The sequence below is a fragment of the Vicia villosa genome, unplaced genomic scaffold (assembly GCF_029867415.1).
Source record: "Vicia villosa cultivar HV-30 ecotype Madison, WI unplaced genomic scaffold, Vvil1.0 ctg.000058F_1_1, whole genome shotgun sequence".
Taxonomy (NCBI): domain Eukaryota; kingdom Viridiplantae; phylum Streptophyta; class Magnoliopsida; order Fabales; family Fabaceae; genus Vicia; species Vicia villosa.
In genome coordinates this window covers 698,180-717,296 of record NW_026704987.1, presented here as the reverse complement: position 1 = coordinate 717,296, position 19,117 = coordinate 698,180, and the positions used below count along the sequence as shown (strand labels likewise).

Genomic DNA, 19,117 nt, shown 5'->3' with positions numbered 1-19,117 from the left:
AGACCTTATATTAAGATATTGCTGACCATGGAATTGTCTGAAATGCATTATGAAATGGATAATCATCATAAGCCTAACATAAGAACTAAAATGCCAAATTACCAAACATCAAATATCAATTCATATGCAAGCAATAATACATATTCATAAGCTTAGCAGCTATCAAACAGGAATCAAGTCTAACACTTAAACTATATAGCAATTGTAATTGCTTAATCAACCTTCAAACTCTAATACTTAAACTATATAGCAATTGTAATTGCATAATTAATCTTCAAACTTTAACACTTGTACTATAAATGATGAACTAGAACCTAATTAATGAAAGGAAATACTACATAGATATAGTTATGTTTTTCTGCAACCACTTCTCATTTTCCACTTCCAAAGTAAGGAGTAAAAGGTACACCGGTGGATGGTAACCAATAATATCCAGAAATCAAATGAGCAACCGTGAAGTTTAAAGCCTGTTTAGGATAAATAAGAGCATGGTACCCTGGCCATTTAACTCGATTCTTTACTCCGGCTCCTAAGCCATAATTTTTATATTCAGCATAGTAAAGTGTATCTTGTGCTTGGTCGGTGCCACCCCACTTGAGCCATCCCTCACCATCTATCACCTCACTTATGTGACATTCCATAAAGATGACTTTGGAGTAATTCATCCATGGTCGTCCGAGATAACTACGAGTCGAGTTAAGGAAGGGAATAAGATCCAAATCGGCCGAGATGTTGCAAAACTGGAATGTGAAACCAAAAGTAGTTTGCTTATCGTGTGGTCCACCCTGGGCCGTGATGGGATTTTGGTTGGTTGACCCTTTTTTAACCAATATTTGACAGTATTGAAACACCACGGCGGCTCTCCCAAATATATAATCCGCACTTCCGCGGATTCTACATTCCCTATAGTATTGACGACCGGAGTCAGCTAACAAACTGTCTTGGTAGCCGGAAATTCCACATCGATAAAAGACAGATTTGTCTGAGGTTGAATATAATGCCACAGCTTGGCCGTTTAGAGCCCCTGCAGTGTTCTCAAATGACATATCTTGTGCAATAAATCCATTGCCTGAAACAGCTTCATAAAATAATGAAAAATATGAGATAAACTAATACAGTCTTCCAACTAGGGGTGTTCATGGTTCATGAACTGCACTGAATTGAACCATATAAATAGTTCAGTTCAATTATTAATAACCACATTAACAACAATTCAGTTAACTATTTAAACAGTTTCAATACAGTTATAAACTAGTTTAAACCGGTTTGTATATATAAACTGGTTTAAAACCAGTTTGTAGTTGCAAACTAGTTTTATATTACAAATTGTTTTAAAATCAATTTATTTTGAAATTTTATTTATAAAAAATAAATAAATAATTATATATATATATATATATATATATATATATAAATTGCAAAGTTAAGAAAACATACTATTGTTTGTGCATACAACATATAATATCTTTGAAAGCAAAACTCGAGAATATGATATTATCTTGCATGAAATCTAATAGAGATGAGAAAAAATTGAAAGAATTGTAAAATTAATTTTGATCTGAATTATTAGATTGCAATGGCTTATATGTAAACTTATCCTACATTGATATTTTAATGAAAATGGCTTATATGTAAACTTATCCTACATTGATATTTTAATGAAACTGATATATGAACCTATTCACAAACTGAGAAAAAGAAATGAATTTCCAATCGCAAGTAGGAAGGAACATACAAATAGTAAAGTGAAAAAAGCCTGAAGATAAAATGGAACAAGAGTCAGAAGTTGAAGAGAAGACTTGAGAAGTGCCTTGCAGAATGGTTCAATTGTTCACTGACACTACATTTACATTAGATAACTTTAAAAAATTCTGAAACATTAAATTTTCTGGTAGATACAAACTTCATTGATAGATTATGAAATCATTAACAAATTACTAAGCTTTTTGGAATTGATTAATCAAGATAAAAAACAATTTATTCATATATTCCATCAAATAAATTGATTAGTCATTTGCAATTTAAAAAGGAAAAGCTGACACAATATTATTAACATAGTATAAAATTTGTTATATTTAGTCTTTATAATATACCGAGAGTTGTTTTTAAAATTTTTGAAAATTTATAAAAAAAATTAAAAATAAAATAGATAAACAGTTCAAAGAAGTTTAAATTTGGTTAACTGGATTGTTTATAATATGTGGTTCAGTTCATTAACGTTCAATCCAATTCAGTTTAAGTATATGGTTCAATTAACCATATTTTTGCACACCCCTACTTCCAACGACAAATCTAACAAATACATTTACACATTACTTTTTGTGAAATCATATAAAATAAAATTGAATAGAACATGTCAAAATATATAAGTAGAAGCTTGTAAATTTTCTTACTAAAGGTAGCTGTTTCGGGGGTGCTCAAGTGGTCATGCTTCACACTCAAACTACCAGTGATAATTGTGGCATCCATGCCATCGCCAACCATAACGATGTTCCATTTTTCTTCAAGAACAATAACATGTTCATTATAAATCCCCTTCTTGACGTGTATGACGTAACGTATCTTGCTGCGAATAGGTGCTGACAGTAGCGCATCAATCACTCTTGTAAAGTTTCCGGTTCCATCTGCAGCAACTACAACGTCAGGAACACGAAAGTCATGCAATGAAACATCCTCGGAATCAACAGCATGACATGTAGTGGCAAAGAGAAGAAGTATGGTGACAATGTGAATGTGAATGGAAGCCATTGCTGCAATGTTTTAGTTTGTAAAAATGCTCTTCAATACATTGCTTTTATAACCATATTTCTTTTATGTATCATTCTTAATAGGGTCACAGAATCGATATGATATTATGCACATGCATTTCCAAATTGAGTTACTGAGACTTTGCAACAACTCTCTGTAATGTAATAATTAAAATTGGCTCTTCATGAAAAAAAGAAAGTAAATACATACGTTGTATATGGTTACAGAGATGATTTTTTATTCATTTTTGAGTTTGAGTATGAAAATGTTCATTACTAAAATAAAATCAAACATTTGATTTTTTATTCATTTTTTAGTTTGAGTATGAAAATGTTCATTACTAAAATAAAATCAAACATTTGATTTTTTATTCATTTTTGAGTTTGAGTATGAAAATGTTCTTACTAAAATAAAATCAAACATTTGATTTTTTATTCATTTTTGAGTTTGAGTATGAAAATGTTCATTACTAAAATAAAATCAAAGATTTTATGTTTTATTCATTTTTGAGTTTGAGTATGAAAATGTTCATTACTAAATTAAAATCAAAGATTTTATTTTTTAATAATAAAGAGAATTGTAGTTGTACTAATAAAAGAATTATTATTTTTTTTTTATATTTTAGACGAAGTAATAATAATTAAAAGTTCATCTATAGTGAAGTCTTTAATTTAAATCTGTTATTAATACCTAACTTAATAATAATTTAAATATTTATCAATTGAGTTACCATGTTCAATAATAATTACTCTTAAATAAGAAAATAAATAAATTTTGTCAAAATATGTCGTTAAAAAAATATTATTGTAGCAGCGGTCCCCAATATGTCGTTAAATTTTTATGACTGAAATAAGTAGCATTAACATCCCCAATTTCAAATTGCTTAGAACCCTAACTTCCCCAAAATATGTCGTTAAAAAATATTATTGTAGATTAAAATGTAAAATAAAGTATTACATACCATGTAATTTTTATGATTATATACAAATTAGTATCAAAATAAATAAACAATCTAATTTTTAAGTTAAAAAAGTTGACAAAAAATTGACAAAAACAAAGTGAGTGTGAAAAGACACCTACTAAAGAAGAAAACAAGAAACATCAATTTTTTTAAAAGATTTGATAGACACAAAAAAAAGCAACAAAACTAAAACTACCCAATTCTTCCACCCGAGTCCTTGTAGTTGACCCAATCTTCATCGGCTTTTAAGTTAGAATCTTGAACATAATTTTTCTTAAATGACTTCATCTTTTACACAAATTACTTTCCTATTACTGATGCTCTAATAAATGTTCCAATATTGGACACAATCTTCTTTGGGTTAGTAGTCTCATCCTTCTTGGATTTTAGCAGAAGATCCTTTTTGTCCCCACCATTTTTTTGATATGTTCGTAAATAAACGCAGCTTAAGAGAAGGAGCAACTAGTAAGATTTTTAAGTTCAAAGAGAGTTAGTTACCTTGGTTGTAACGATGATTTACTTGTAACGAAAACTTGGTCAATGAGAGAGTGCTTGAAATACGTGAAATCATCATTGAAACATTGCACCACTTATTATGTGAGAGGGATATTCTTTTGTTCTCCTTTTTCCTTTCACAAGCATTGACTACTGAAAACAAATGTTCCAACATTTGAACTGACATTCTGTATGTCACTGGAACATGTTTCTCTGAGTTTTTACGCATCACTAGATGAGGAAGAAAGAAATGTTGTTAACAAGTCTTCCAAAAAGTTATAGCTCTATTTCTTTAACAGTACAAAATTCCTAGATTACCCTTATAGCTCTATTTTTTGAATCAGTCTCTCTCTTAGAGTACCAACCTGCTTAGATGATCGATGTTCCAACATCGGCTTGGACATCATGCCCTTTCTCCATGACTCAACCATTGACTTAGGTTCTGGAGCCTTCAACAACTCTATTATCAGCAGAGTATATCCTTCTGGTATCATAAAGGAGATGATGAAGATCTTTGATTTTTCTTTGATAGGAATTAGTCAGGAGATTCTTTAGAAAAATCATCAACAAATGTAAGGACAAACCTTCCACCTTGTATTAATCTTCATTGGACTCCTAGTAAGTAGTTCTAAAACTTTGTCAACAGTCTGATGTTGCCACTTCAGTATGACAACTAGGCTTCAAATTGATTTTGATCAGTAAGCATGTAGATTAGCTAGTGGATTCTTGAGGAACCCCAAAAATAAAAACTATTTTTAGACTTAGCTCCCCTATTAATCTTCATTCATTTTGTTAGTGACTAGACAATTAGCACTGTCTTTATATCTTTGGTCACACAACTGGCTTATGATTATCATACTAGTCATTAGTTCTTTCAGCAAGAGAACCTCAACAAGACTAGATAATCTTTTAAAGATCATCATGACTCTTTCACCTAGTCATGTATTTGGAACAGCCAATGTCAAAGAAGATATACCAGTGTTCTTCTTAAAAGCAAAGAAAACACCTTCAATGTGTTTTGTCCTTTGTTTGGCCAACCTTTAGGATAGACATATATATATTTAGATTAATGTGGCATGATATGCTTATCCTTTCCCATATATGTGAAATTTTCTGTTCAAGCCCCTGTCAGTAGTGAAATTCTCGTCTTCAGATTTCATATGTCCTAAGAGATGTCGAGACGTTGATCTCTGAACAACATACAATGGGCAGATATCGATGATATAAAAACAATGTTGGAAAGTAATTAAATACATAGAATTGTTTACCCAGTTCGGTGTACAACCACACCTACTCTGAGGGCTACCAAACCAGGAAGGAAATCCACTATTATCAGTATCAATTCGAATCTAAACAACCTCTGGTTAAAAAATTCTCACTTAATCGCTACCCACTGCAACTTCTACCTACGAACTTCCTAGATAAGAGAAACCCCTCTCATTTCCAATCATCATAGTGATGGCTCGCAATAACAATCATAATTACTGATATTTACGGCGCTTTATCTTAATCTTCAATTGCAAGAAACAATAAATTAAGAACCTCTTAATCAAGAAAACTTGATCTTTATTAAAATCTTCGATCAAGAACAATAGCCTGAAACACAAGCAACCCACACTTAGAACAACATATCAATGATACCTAAGTGACATACATACATTCAGTACTTAACAACTTATGAATGCATGCCAAAACTTACAACACAAAAAAAATCCTACTCTTTTATCATGAATGATATTAGAGAGACTCACAATTTACACACAAACCCTAACCTATTCCCCATAAGTTCTACTCAAAACTAGGTTTGTTGTCTTCAATTTATAGCACACGTCTGGACTGGATTTAGGCTTCAAAACGCAACAAGGAGACTGGTAAAAATCTGCACAAGATTCTCCATAAAAATAGTATCCAATCATCAATTTCCTAAATATTTTCCATATTTAGAAACTATGGCGACATCTTCCAAATAGATAAATCTTTTATCCTTAAATCAAGTGCCACATTGGGTTTCCTAATATTCTCCAAATATTTTGCTTCTGTAACAACTTAAACAGATTCCAAAAGCCCAGGTACACAGATACGATGTCGGATGATCCTGCATGGAATATCTCACTCGACATGTTTCTCCAGTTGATAAAATATCTTGCATAACACATATAATTCTCATCCCAACAGAGAACAAACATGCACTAGGGATTCCACGCAATCAGAGACATTAGCAGAAATGTTAGTCAGTGGAATTTGCAAGTAAATAGGTCTTCAATATAGAGTTTCCTAAAATGTTTCTGTTAGAACAAGATTTGTTCTGATAGATATTCTTAGTTTTGCTAATAACAAGGATATGAATTTTGTATGAGATAATGTGGTACTCTAATAGTATGCAATTTCCTTTTCAGGAAATATATAAAGAGTATGCACAAATCAGCGCTCAGAAGCTTTGACTCAGAAGGCTCAGCATGCAACATCAGAACATGGTCTGGCAAGACATCAGAAGATGGTCAAGCAGAATCAGAACATGGGTCTATGGAAGCATCAGAAGAACTTGAGATCAGAAGCAGAAGCACTGAAGTTCTCATGGTATCACGCTCAGAAGCACTTCAAGGTCAGAAGACAAGAAGATGCTCTGCACCAAGTTGTTTGACTCTGATGACATTCAAACGTTGTTTACACAAAAATCAGATCAGAAGCAAGTACTAGATGGTAGGCTACGCTGACTGACAAAAGGAACGTTAGAAGCTATTAAAGGCAGCGTCAGTAGACACAGCGTAAACAAGGCTCGAGGTAGTTGACAAAAGAATGAAACATTAAATGCAATGCTGTACGGATTACGCAAAGCATTAAATGCTCTCAACGGTCATCTTCTCAAGTGCCTATATATATGAAGTTCTGATGAGAAGCTAAATACAACACTCGCGCATTATACTGAAACGCTGTCAAATTCAAAAGCTCTCAAACTTCATCATCATAAAGCTCACTACATTGCTGTTGTAATATATTAGTGAGATTAAGTTTAAACTTTAAGAGAAATATCACAGTTGTGAGCATTGTAATACTCTTAGAATTTGATTACATTAAGTTGTAAGAACTAGAGTGATCAGGTTGTGATCAGTATACTCTAGGAAGTCTTAGCAGGTGTCTAAGCAGTTTGTAACTAGAGTGATCAGGTTGTGATCAGTATACTCTAGGAAGTCTTAGCAGGTGTCTAAGCAGATTGTTCCTAGAGTGATCAGGTTGTGATCAGAAGACTCTATAAGACTTAGCAGTTGGATAAGTGGAAAACCATTGTAATCTCGTGGGATTAGTGGATTAAATCCTCAGTTGAGGTAAATCACCTTGTCGAGGGTGGACTGGAGTAGTTTTGTTAAGAACGAACCAAGATAAAAATACTTGTGCAAGTTGTTTTTATCTTATAAGTTTTAAACTACACTTATTCAAACCCCCCCTTTCTAAGTGTTTTTCTATCCTACAGTTTCAACCTTCCTAAAATGTCTCAACATTTAGAAAATAGAATAAACCAACAAAGTCTTTGATTCATCAGTCGTGGACACCACATAAGATCTATTAATATTCATAGAATATTCAATTATCTGTAAATGAACAACTGCATTCAAACTGTACTTTTGGTTAGGCCATCTCATTCCACATGTTGAGTCTACAAGTTGATAACAATTTTTTCAACATGTTTCTTCCAAGTTAGTTTTACTAAAATTCATGCCAATCATAATTTCAAAGAAATAACAAGTAACATGAGGGTTTTGAAGTCATGAATAATGTTGAGACATGTTGTTTGACATCGTTGACTCAACTCTGTCGTGAATAGAAGCATATTTATGTCACTACATATTTCCTTTTCTTATTAAAGCATTGAAAATCAAACCATATCCCTTTAGATATCTAGTCATATTTTGATCTTGCAGCATTTCTCAACATATTGGAACTAATTGTTCACCATTCTCACAAACTTGATTAGGATTTCAAGTTTAGAGTTCAAATAGGTTACCTCATCTTGCAGGTTAAAGATAGTGTACAAACAATCATTTTAACAACAGTTGAGAAATAGCTACCTTTTGTTTTTCTCCTCATATATATGTTCACTTGATACAGTTAACTCACATGAGTTAAGTCTTTATTGCAGGAGTTCACAAAAGAACCTCATTATCCTGTTTAAACAGGTACAAAATCAAGATAATAGTCGTGAAAAGGTCTGGAGATAGAAGGTCCATTCAGTTGATTCTAGAAGAAAGAAGGGCGTTATGCCCAAGTAAGTCCAAAGCCTTCACATATTTGTTGATCAAGTTTTACGTGAACATCAAGGATCTTGCTGATGTTAAAACAGATGTTCTTGAAATCTAGATTTGATATTTATTTTTCCTGAACCTAATAACAATACATAATAGCATTGATAGTAACCCTTCAATAGAAATTTGGTAACAACCTCTTGTAGAGTTAGAGAGAAAAAAATCATGCTTTTTTCTCCAAAAATGCTTGGATGTGCATTTATGAGTGGACTTGAGAAACTCCCAGTTATCGTTGGTCACACCTTTTGTAATGATCAATTTGAATATAGCTCATTAGATCCATTGATCACAGCTTAGAGATACAATCTTGACAACCTTCAAGATACTGCTGTTAATACATTCTAGAATACTATCATTCTAGCTTTTCAAGAGACATACAGTACCAGGAAATTATCTCCCTAAAGCTTACCCAATAAATAGAGAGGGTGCCTTCTCTGATGCCAATTGAAATTTTCTGGTACAGTGGCAGATACCACATGTTAATATTGATGTTCCAACATCAGAACATGACATCAAGGCATACATTATGGAACCTGATCTTGATACAGAATAATAGCATTCATCTGTAACTTTTGCACGCAGATAAATCACAGAGTGACAACCAGCATAAATCACAAGTTGAGATTGATGTCTAAACTCAAACAACAATATCAAGACATATGTCTTGACATCATCTGCTGACAACACACATATTTACCACACAAAAAAATATGTAGAAAAAAAAAAGAAGAATGATAAATAACACATAGGAATTGTTAACCAAATTCAGTGCAACATCACCTAATTTAGGGGATACCAAGCCAAGAAGGTAGTCAATTGTCACCAATATTAGTTCAATGCCTAAACACCCCTAGTTTATAACTTCTCGCCTAATCACTACCTGTTGCTGCTTTTGCCTAGAAGCTGACATCTAGACCTGAGAAAACGTCGTCCCACTTCCAATCACTGTAGTGATAAAACAATCACACCCTCTATGACCAAGGGAACCCAAGTATAAAGATCACACTTTTCAATCAAAGAACTTAGTTAAGCACCCTAACTAAGAACAATACTTGATCTTGCTTAAAAGATTTGATCAAGAACAAAACCCAACTCTCATGCTTAAAAGCTTAAAGAGTGAGAACAAAAACTAAACTCATTACCTAAAGGTTTTTGAGTGAGAGCTGATAGCTTGACAAACAATAAAACAACATATAGTCTTCCACACAGTATCAAAAGATACGTGGGAGACTTGAACCACACGAGACTCTCAAAACAACATACCTAAGACTTCCCCTAATTTGTAATTCTTCATATATTTTTTTCATTAGGTTAGGGTTCTCTTTAAATAGTCTTTTGGAAGCCCATGGGCTTCGTAACCTTTGCCCTAATATTTATTTAATCCATACGCTAGTGACTGCATCAAATCTGCAGAGCCCTTTTTGTTGAATCTTGGAACAAATATTTAATTTTCCTAAATCGTTCAATCAACCAATATTATTTAATTCTGATATGATTTGACTCTAAGGTTCCAGATTAAAATCTTCTTGAACTGTGAATATTATTAAGATATATCTGAAATAGATATCACAAAATCAAATCAAATATGTCAAGATTTAAAACAGCCTGTATTGATGTTCTGGTTCAGAATATCATGACATATGTTAGAACATTTGTCTTCAATATAAGCTCAATTTTGTTGTATCAGTACTAGTCACGATGTTACAAAATCTTGCTTAGCATCTGCCAAAAACCATGTTTTATAAAAATTATTGCCAACCACAAAACCATGGAACTAACACTTGGCATCAAATTCTATAAGAGCAGTAGAGGTTTGATGATGCATCAAAGAAGATATACAAGTGAAATTCTCAAGAGATTTTAAATGGAAGAATGGAACTTGACTTTGACACCTGCAAAACCAAGAATGCAATTATCGAAAGAATCAGACAATGATAATGTTGACCCAACCTAATACAGAAAACGTATTGGGTCATTGAGAAACCTTTGTCACACAAGGAATGACTTAACATACAAAGTGGGTATGGTAAGTAGATTTGTTCTGAAGTCAAAGGTGTCACATCTAGCAGCAACCAAGAGGATACTAAGGTATCTGAAAGGAAATCTCGACTATGGTCTTTTGTTTCCTGCAACTGATGAAGGAAAATAATGCAAGTTAGTAGGATACACCAACTTAAGTTAGTGTAGTGATGCTGAGGATCGAAAATCCACAGTAGGTTATATGTTTATGCTAGGTGGAGCACCCGCTGCTTAGAGTTTGAGAAAATAACCAATAGTGGCACTATCGCCATGTGAAGGAGAGTGCTTAGTTGCTTCCCTTTATGTATGTTAAGCAACATGGATGGTGAATCTGGTTGAAGAGATTATAGGGAAAGATCATAGAGCAATTACCATGATGATTGACATCATGTCAGTTATCAATTTGAAAAAGAATCTGATAGCACATGGTCGAAGCAAGCACATCAAAATAAGGTTCTATTATCTTCGAGTGATGGTAGCTAAAAGGAAGATGAACTTGGAACATTACAAAACTAAGAATCAGATTGAAGACATCATGACAAAAGAGTGTAGGCCAAAGTATTCATAAGATTAAGAGCTTTGATGGATGTAGATAGCTTAGACACAATGAATTAGGTGGTGTGTTTAGATTATAATTCCTTGTCTCGAAGCAGCATCTTGCTCTACATAAGGAAGGGTGTGTCAAATTAGTATAGCTTAATGTTAGTTGTTGAATTTTCAAAGTAGGTAGCTTGACATAGGATTTCAACTTACAGCAAAATAGGTATTTTGGGCTTTTGTAGTTCTGGGATTTGACTTAGGGAGAAAGCAAGTGTCATACCCCAAAATTTTCCCACACATTTTCTCCTATTCAAATTCAAATCAAAACACAAAGCTTCAAGACACACTCTCCTAAGCAAAGATCAGAAAATTAGGGTTTGGCTTATTCAAAGGAAAATCAGTAAATTAGTGGCTCCAAGTCATCTCATATGGCTCAATATATCTCACATCATCTCCATGACGAGTATCAAGTCTCATCTCAAAGAATTGTGGTCAAAGTACAGTCAAAACTCCTGATTTTTTGTCAACATCCTTGTTTTGAAGTATCATTCACCATTTGATCAAGAATTGATCATGGTTCATCAAGGAAAAATCAGAAATCAATAAATTCAAAAGTTTCTAAATTAGGGTTTTCATAGGAGAAAGTCAACTGAACTTTGACCAGCCATAACTCCTACATGGAACATCAGAAATTCTCCATCCAAATCTCATTTTTAAGGGAATTGAATTCTCTAAAACTTTGTCTCTCACATGCCAAGGCTAGAAATGCTTCATTTGAGAAATATGGAACAAAACATTACAGGTCCTTTTCAAAAGTCAACAAAAAGCCACTTTTTTCAAAAGGACACACAAGGAGCATGGAAAATCATTTTGATATAAGACCAAAGACATTGGTTAAAGGACTCTCTAAGGTTTCTAAAAAGTCTTAGAACGCCTCCATACCTCAAAAATTGAGGGAGATAGGCCTTGTTAATATTGGACAATTTTAAAGGAAAAATGTGAAAGAAAAGGCCTCAAAATAGATATTTTTGTAAAGGGGCCCAATTTCTTTTGGCCTAATTTTTTTCCACAAGTCACTAATGAGGTCCATATCCAATACCACGAATTATTGATAATTAATTGATTTTACATGAATTTTTTTTCATTAAAAAGTCAATATTAATCAAATATTTGAAAGAAAATAGAAAAAGATTGATTTTATTTTGGTCCTAATCAAATTAAATCATCATTTAAGTCTTATATATGATTCAAATTCGGGCTCATGTGGTTTGTTTGAAAAAGATTGAGATTTGATGCAAAATTAGAAGCTTCCATACAAAATTTTCCAATCAAAGATTCATCATGAAAATAGATGATTCAATCTGATTTCTCTCAAGATTATCACCTTAATACCATCTATATATATGGACAAACATCTCATGCATAAGGATTGGACGAAAATCTGCAGCAAGAACCCTAGTCAGGAACTTGAAAATCTTATAAAAGTCAAATTCGGTTTCAAGATTAGGGAGGCCCTCAAACGAAGTGAAGGATCAAATCATGTTTCTTGGACTCTTTTGAAGCTATTACAACCATCACTGAAGCGTGAAGCACCAAGAACCTCGTCTATAATTGTCACGGTTTGCAAGTTCATGCATCATGGACGTTATTTGGTTGCATAATCATGTTTATATCAATGTATAGAATGTTTTTGGACTGTTTAATTAGAGTTTATGCACATATTTGATGTTCCACCACTGTTAGGGTTAACGAGCTCTAAATTGGGGAACTCTCGTTAATGATAAAATTAGTCGAAACAAAGGTCCCCACTAAACTCGTGAGGTTGTGTATACTCAATTTGGGTTATTGGTATGCGTTTATTGATGATAATCTGCAGGTTTAGTTAATGAAGGGTACGACCACACGATAAAACCGTTGCCAAATGTATTCCCTGGTTTTTTTGCAGAAAGCTGGATGAAGACGAAGGGGGTGGACCAGCGCGCGCTTCCTGAATTCAAATACTCGTTTTTTTCCTTTAATAATTTAATGATTTGATTTATGTATCAGAATACCATTCTAGTCCAGCGGGCGAGGCAAATATGTTGGTGACATCAGAGACGGGGGTTCGATCCCCACACACGCATGTTATTTTTCCAAGTTTCTGCTTCAGCAAATCCTGTGCAGGTGCCTCATCTACGTCCAACGTACACCTCGTTATCATGGCCATCGGATTCTCCAAAGGCTTTAGAACGCACGCACATCATGGACCCTCAAGGAGGCAACAACACCTGATCCAAGCGCCAGCTAAGTCTTTATTTTTTAATTTTAATTTTATTTTATTTGTTCAATTATATAAATGTCTTTTTCTATTTCTTTTTGATCTTTTATTATTTTAATTATCTCTTAAGTTTATAGTTCTTAATGATTTATCACTTATTTTATTTATCTCTCTTATTTTATCGAAACTTCGATTTTTTACATTTTTATTGATAATTGTTGATTCTCATTAAAATTCAATATTATTTTCAAGTAAGTTTCTATTAACTAAATAATTAGGATTACATCCAATAATTATTTTGATTCGAACTCCCGGTTTTTCTCTGTTAGCCTTGGTATTATTTTAATTTGATTTTTATTTATTCTGTTAACAATGGCTAACTTGTGCCCAAAATTAGGGTTTACGACGATCAGTCCGTACACTGAAAAAATATTATTCTTGTGTATTCTTTTCAGGGTTAGCAACAGAGTTCCTTCCGACTGCGCGCCTTCAAGATCCGAAGTTAAGTATTCAATTTAATTTTTAAGTCTATTTTGTTTCCTTTTATTTCCTTTTATTTTAAGGTGTACCTTTCGAACTCCGCATACCCTCACATCTATTTTCTGCCTTTGCCTTTGCCATTTTTCAGGGTTAACCCCGAGGGCTTCCCGCCAACCATATCAGATCAAATTCAAAGCTAAGTGCCTATTTGTTTATTTATTTTAAATTTCTTTATCTTTTTATTTTTAGGGTTAGTAACGTTTGCCTCCGAACCGATTATGCACTCACCCTACTTTGCTTTCTTTTTTTTTTCATTTTTTCAGGGTTTGCCAATTGCCAAAGCTTCGAATATCGGTAACCCTAAACCCATGATTTAAATTATTACTAGTGTTAAACTTATTAAACTGTTTATCCCGCTGGTTTCAATTTCCCTTTCCCCCCGCTGGTTTCATTTTCCCCTTTCCCGTATTTTCTTTAATTATGTTTGTTTATCAATTGTTGTGGTTAGTAACTTTAGGGAGTGCAACCCTGAATTAAATTAGCATCACTTAATTATAATAAGATAATATATCCTGAATTGATCACGTGATTGTTGCACCCACGCACACTTTTAGGGTAACCTCTCTGTTGCCTGTTGCCCGTTGTCTTTGTTGCCTTGTGTTTTTGCAGAATAGACATGTCCCTCGAATACGAGGATACCTCAGCTGTGTTGCCTCGATTAAGATCATGGGTCCCTAATGATGTTGCCTTCGATACACAAAACATGATCTCGACCTTCGGAAGTTGCCTACGGAAAGGCTGAGGTATCCTCTGGCTGCCTACGAAAGGCTATTTTGGTTCTTCCCTTAGACTACCTGCTTCTCTATAGCATGGGACAGTCTTATGGCGAACGAACTCTCGATGACCCTTCAACCTCCAAATGAAAGGCTTCCTGCCCTCTTATGGCAAGGATAGACCCTTTCACCCTGAAAGGCTAAAAGAACTTCTTTTTCAAACTATAAGGTAATTGCCCCTAATTGCTTTGCCTTGCTCCAAAAACTTTCATATTCTTTCTCATAAATCTTCAAAATGGCTACGCTTATTTACGAGCTAAAGTCCGCTTTCTTCTTCTACATTTCTTTTAAAAAAAACGAGTAAAGCAATTAAGAGCCCATGGAAAACCATGGATGCAAAGGGTGCCTTACACCTTCCCTTTGCATAATTACCCCCCGAACCCTATTTTATTTAAAAGGTTTTTTCCTGTTCTTTTAGACTTTCTGGATATTTGGATAAAATTAAAGTCGGTGGCGACTCTTGCTTAATCGTGACATTTTTAAATAAAAGTCAGTTCACCGTATTACAGCAAGCTAAAATTATAAATAGAGGGACTAACCCCTATTTTTGTAATGAGACTTGTATTCATAGTATTTTGTAGTTGCAAAGTAAATAAGAATTTTCAGAGTTAGTGGGCAAAGAGAAACTCTGCAGAAAATATTCCTCTTTCTCCTTTTAATTTTGTTCAATCCCTAATTCACATTTATCCCCAAAGTTTCTTTCTTCCTTTTCTAATTATCATTGTGTAGCGATAAGAAATTACTAAAAGGTTTTAGTTTAATTCCAACTACGGTTACTTTTAAATAGGTATTAAAGACATGAATCACTAACAAAAACTATGAATTTTTCATGAGTTTTCTCTCAGCAATTATTTGAGAATCTTCATGCAATACTTACAAATTGGTGGTTAAGATAGTGATTTGATATTAACTCAATGGCAATAACTTTTAATAATTTTTATGTATTAATATTGTTTATATTATTTTTAATTTACTAATTTTAACTTTATATTTATGTTAATCTAATGTTTGCAAATTGATAAGTTGAATGAGTTCTTTTTAAAAGTTACATATTGTTTCTTAAGTTATCGTTTGTATTTGGAATGCTAGTAATCAAGCAAGATTTCAAAGCAAGAAGTTGCATTGGAAGTCTAATTATGCAACCATTTTCTTTTTAACTTCTTTGTCGGGTAATATCTCCTATAGTAGGGCGGGTTCTTCTTTCACAGACTTTTTGTTACTTTAAAAGTTCAAGGTCTTATTGCATCCGCCCTGTCTTTCGATTCTTTTGGAAGTATTAAGGTTTGGTGGAGCTTTTGTTGGTATGCCTTTGCTGGTTGCTTATGGCAGAATTTTCTGCAATCATTTAGGTGATCATATTGGTCACTTTAGGCGGTCTTTGGGGTCTAATAATGCGCTCCTTGTTGAGCTTATGGGGGCCATTTTGGAGATGGAAGCCGTTATCAGTAAGAAATGGTAAAAAAATTTGTTGGAATCAGATTCATCTTTAGTGGTATTTGAGTTTTCAAACTCCTTTAGGGTTCTGTGGCGTCTTAGAAATAGATGGGATCTTTGATTTTTCAGGTTGAGAAATTTCAATTTTTATTGCTTCGCACATATATTGAGGAGGAAATCGTTGTGCAAATTTCTTAGCTAACTTAGGACTAACGGTTGATACTATTACTTGGTGGAACGAGACTCAATCAAATGTTTTGTTGGACTTCAACAAAAACAAGTTAGATTTAATTAGAAATTCTTTACCCCCTAATTTTTATCCTTATTTTATTCATTTATATTATGGGTTATTGCCCATTTTTCTATTAAAATAAGGTTATAGTGGATTTAAGAGAAAGTTAATTCATTTCCTATATATCCATAAGATTTAGGATATTGGAAAAAATATATTCAAGAAATTTTAACAAAATAATTTTATTGAAACTAATTGAAAATAAGTATATATATCAGAAAATAATTTTATAGTGTATATTGACTGCTTGGTAGCAAAGGATATACATTTCCTTTCTTACATCAATCACCATTAGATGATTACCTTAGATGACATAGTCTTATACTCGCGATTGTTGGCTTGAGGGTCACGTCTGATGTATTCTTATCATCTTGAGGCGTCATGCGCCAGTTCTGACGGAAACCACTTCCAATTTCAAATCCCAAACTTCTCCAAACCTATATTTTCTAAATCACGGTGGAAAGGCTACAACGAATGTTCGTCGGTGCCCCTACACCAATGTTTTAAAAACCGGACCGGACCGGCCGGTCGGACCGGTTGGACCGGGAACCGGACCAGCATCCGGTCTGGTCTGATCACTGGATCGCTCTTGACGTTGAACCGGAAGAAAACCGGAGAAACCAGGCAGAACCGGAAAAAACTGGAAAACCGGTGGTTCAAGCAAACCGGCGGTTGCTTAGCAGGTGTCTTTTTTTTCTGAATTTTTTTACTCAAAATGACGACGTTTTGAGTTTTTCAATTGAAAAGAAAAACAAAATATTTGTTCCCTTCCTCTCATCCTCACATTTACTCAAGCCACAACACAGCAGATTTAGAAAAAAAAAATAATAGCAAGGAGAGTGACGCCGAAACCACCGCCACCGCCATCTTCAGTTGTTCCACCGTTGACGACTACACGAACAGCCGAAGATCCCCGCCTCCGCCGTCTGAATATGTTCTTTAGTCTTTTATTTTGATTATGATAATTGATAAAACTAGGGTTTGTTCAAAGTGAGTTTGATTCTAATATTTTGATTCTAATATTTGATAAAAGTGGGTTAGGCAATGTTAATGGGAGTAGTGATGAGTGATTTTGTTTCACAAGTGAATGATTGAGACGGAGACAAAACACATTTAAAATGGCCGGCACCATTGAAATTGAAGGGCAAGATATCATATCACACAGATATAGTGGGACATAATGATATTTAATTTGGATGAAAGTTTCATCTCTAATTTGAGTTGAAAAAATTGTGAAAAAAATTATTATATCATAAATAAAATTGATTCATATATCAAAAGTTTATGAATTCAACTTCTAATAGGCTAATACGACAAAGAAGGGAGTCATTATCAATAAATGAGGTTTCTTTAATTTGGATTATGGACAAAATTTAATTTGTTATGCTTGGTACTTTGCTTTAAAATTAATAAATGGGTTATTTTTGTTTTAAATTACTCAATAAAATTATGTTGCAATTAGATTTGTATTTTGTAATTTGTATTATTTTGTTTTGCAATTAGACTTATGTTTAAATTTTAATTTTAATTTATGAACTAATGAATTTATGGTATGATATTTTTCAAAAATTTAAGTGTTATTTATATTTTTTTAATATTGAATGTTCCGGTTCAACCAGTTTTATAGTTATATAATCCGGTTTTATACTTATATAATAACCGGTTTATAAACCGAGTTATCCGGTTTAATCCGGTTTGATCATGCGGTTCGACCAGTGACCCAATGGTTCAACCGGTGAACCAGTGACCCAACAACCTTACCGGTTTGATGACCGGTCCGGTTTTTAAAACATTGCCCTGCACAACCACGAACAACACTGAATCTCGATGTTGATGCATGCCCCTCATGGACCTCCTTACGTGAATCCATGGCAACATCACAACCTACTCATTCACGCTTAACACTCAGACGCATCTGTTTCAGCCGTGACATACCTTATTATCGACCGTACTCCACCACCCGCGCAACACTGAATCTCAATAACCTAACTTAATAGAGGGACTAACCCATATTTTTGTAATGAGACTTGTATTCATAGTATTTTGCAGTTGCAAAGTAAATAAGAATTTTCAGAGTTAGTGGGCAAAGAGAAACTCTGCAGAAAATATTCTTCTTCCTCCTTTTAATTTTGTTCAATCCCTAATTCACATTTCTCCCCAAAGTTTCTTTCTTCCTTTTCTTATTATCATTGTGTAGCGATAAGAAATTACTAAAAGGTTTTAGTTTAATTCCAACTACGGTGACTTTTAAATAGGTATTAAAAGACATGAATCACTAACAAAAACTATGAATTTTTCATGAGTTTTCTCTCAACAATTATTTGAGAATCTTCATGCAATACTTACAAGTTGGTGGTTAAGATAGTGAGTTGATATTAACTCAATGGCAATAACTTTTAATAATTTTTATGTATTAATATTGTTTATATTATATCTAATTTACTAATTTTAACTTTATATTTATGTTAATCTAATGTATGCAAATTGATAAGTTGAATGAGTTATTTTTAAAAGTTACATATTGTTTCTTAAGTTATCGTTTGTATTTGGAATGCTTGTAATCAAGCAAGATTTCAGAGCAAGAAGTTGCATTGGAAGTCTAATTATGCAACCATTCTCTTTTTAACTTCTTTGTCGGGTAATATCTCCTATAGTAGGGCCGATTCTTCTTTCACGGACTTTTTGTTACATTAAAAGTTCAAGGTCTTATTGCATCTGTCTCATCTGTTGATTCTTTTGGAAGTATTAAGGTTTGGTGGA

The 19,117-nt window shown here is 33.4% G+C and overlaps 1 protein-coding gene across 1 annotated transcript; it reads right to left on the bottom strand.

Moving 5' to 3' along the window:
- Positions 1–371: 371 nt before the first annotated feature.
- LOC131623215 (probable pectinesterase/pectinesterase inhibitor 44) lies at positions 372–2,779 on the bottom strand. Its single transcript, XM_058894213.1, has 2 exons — positions 2,394–2,779; positions 372–1,078 (listed from the first exon to the last, which is right to left on the bottom strand). Exons 1-2 carry the CDS (start codon positions 2,746–2,748, stop codon positions 372–374), a joined length of 1,062 nt encoding a protein of 353 aa, XP_058750196.1. The 5' UTR covers positions 2,749–2,779.
- Positions 2,780–19,117: the final 16,338 nt, after the last annotated feature.

Bases quoted from the DNA above. Each gene is read 5' to 3' on its own strand.
- LOC131623215 (XM_058894213.1), bottom strand. From the start codon at position 2,748: ATGGCTTCCATTCACATTCACATTGTCACCATACTTCTTCTCTTTGCC. The intron at 1,079-2,393 runs GTAAGAAAATTT...TATTTTATGAAG, and splicing joins CCCCGAAACAGCTACCTTTA to CTGTTTCAGGCAATGGATTT.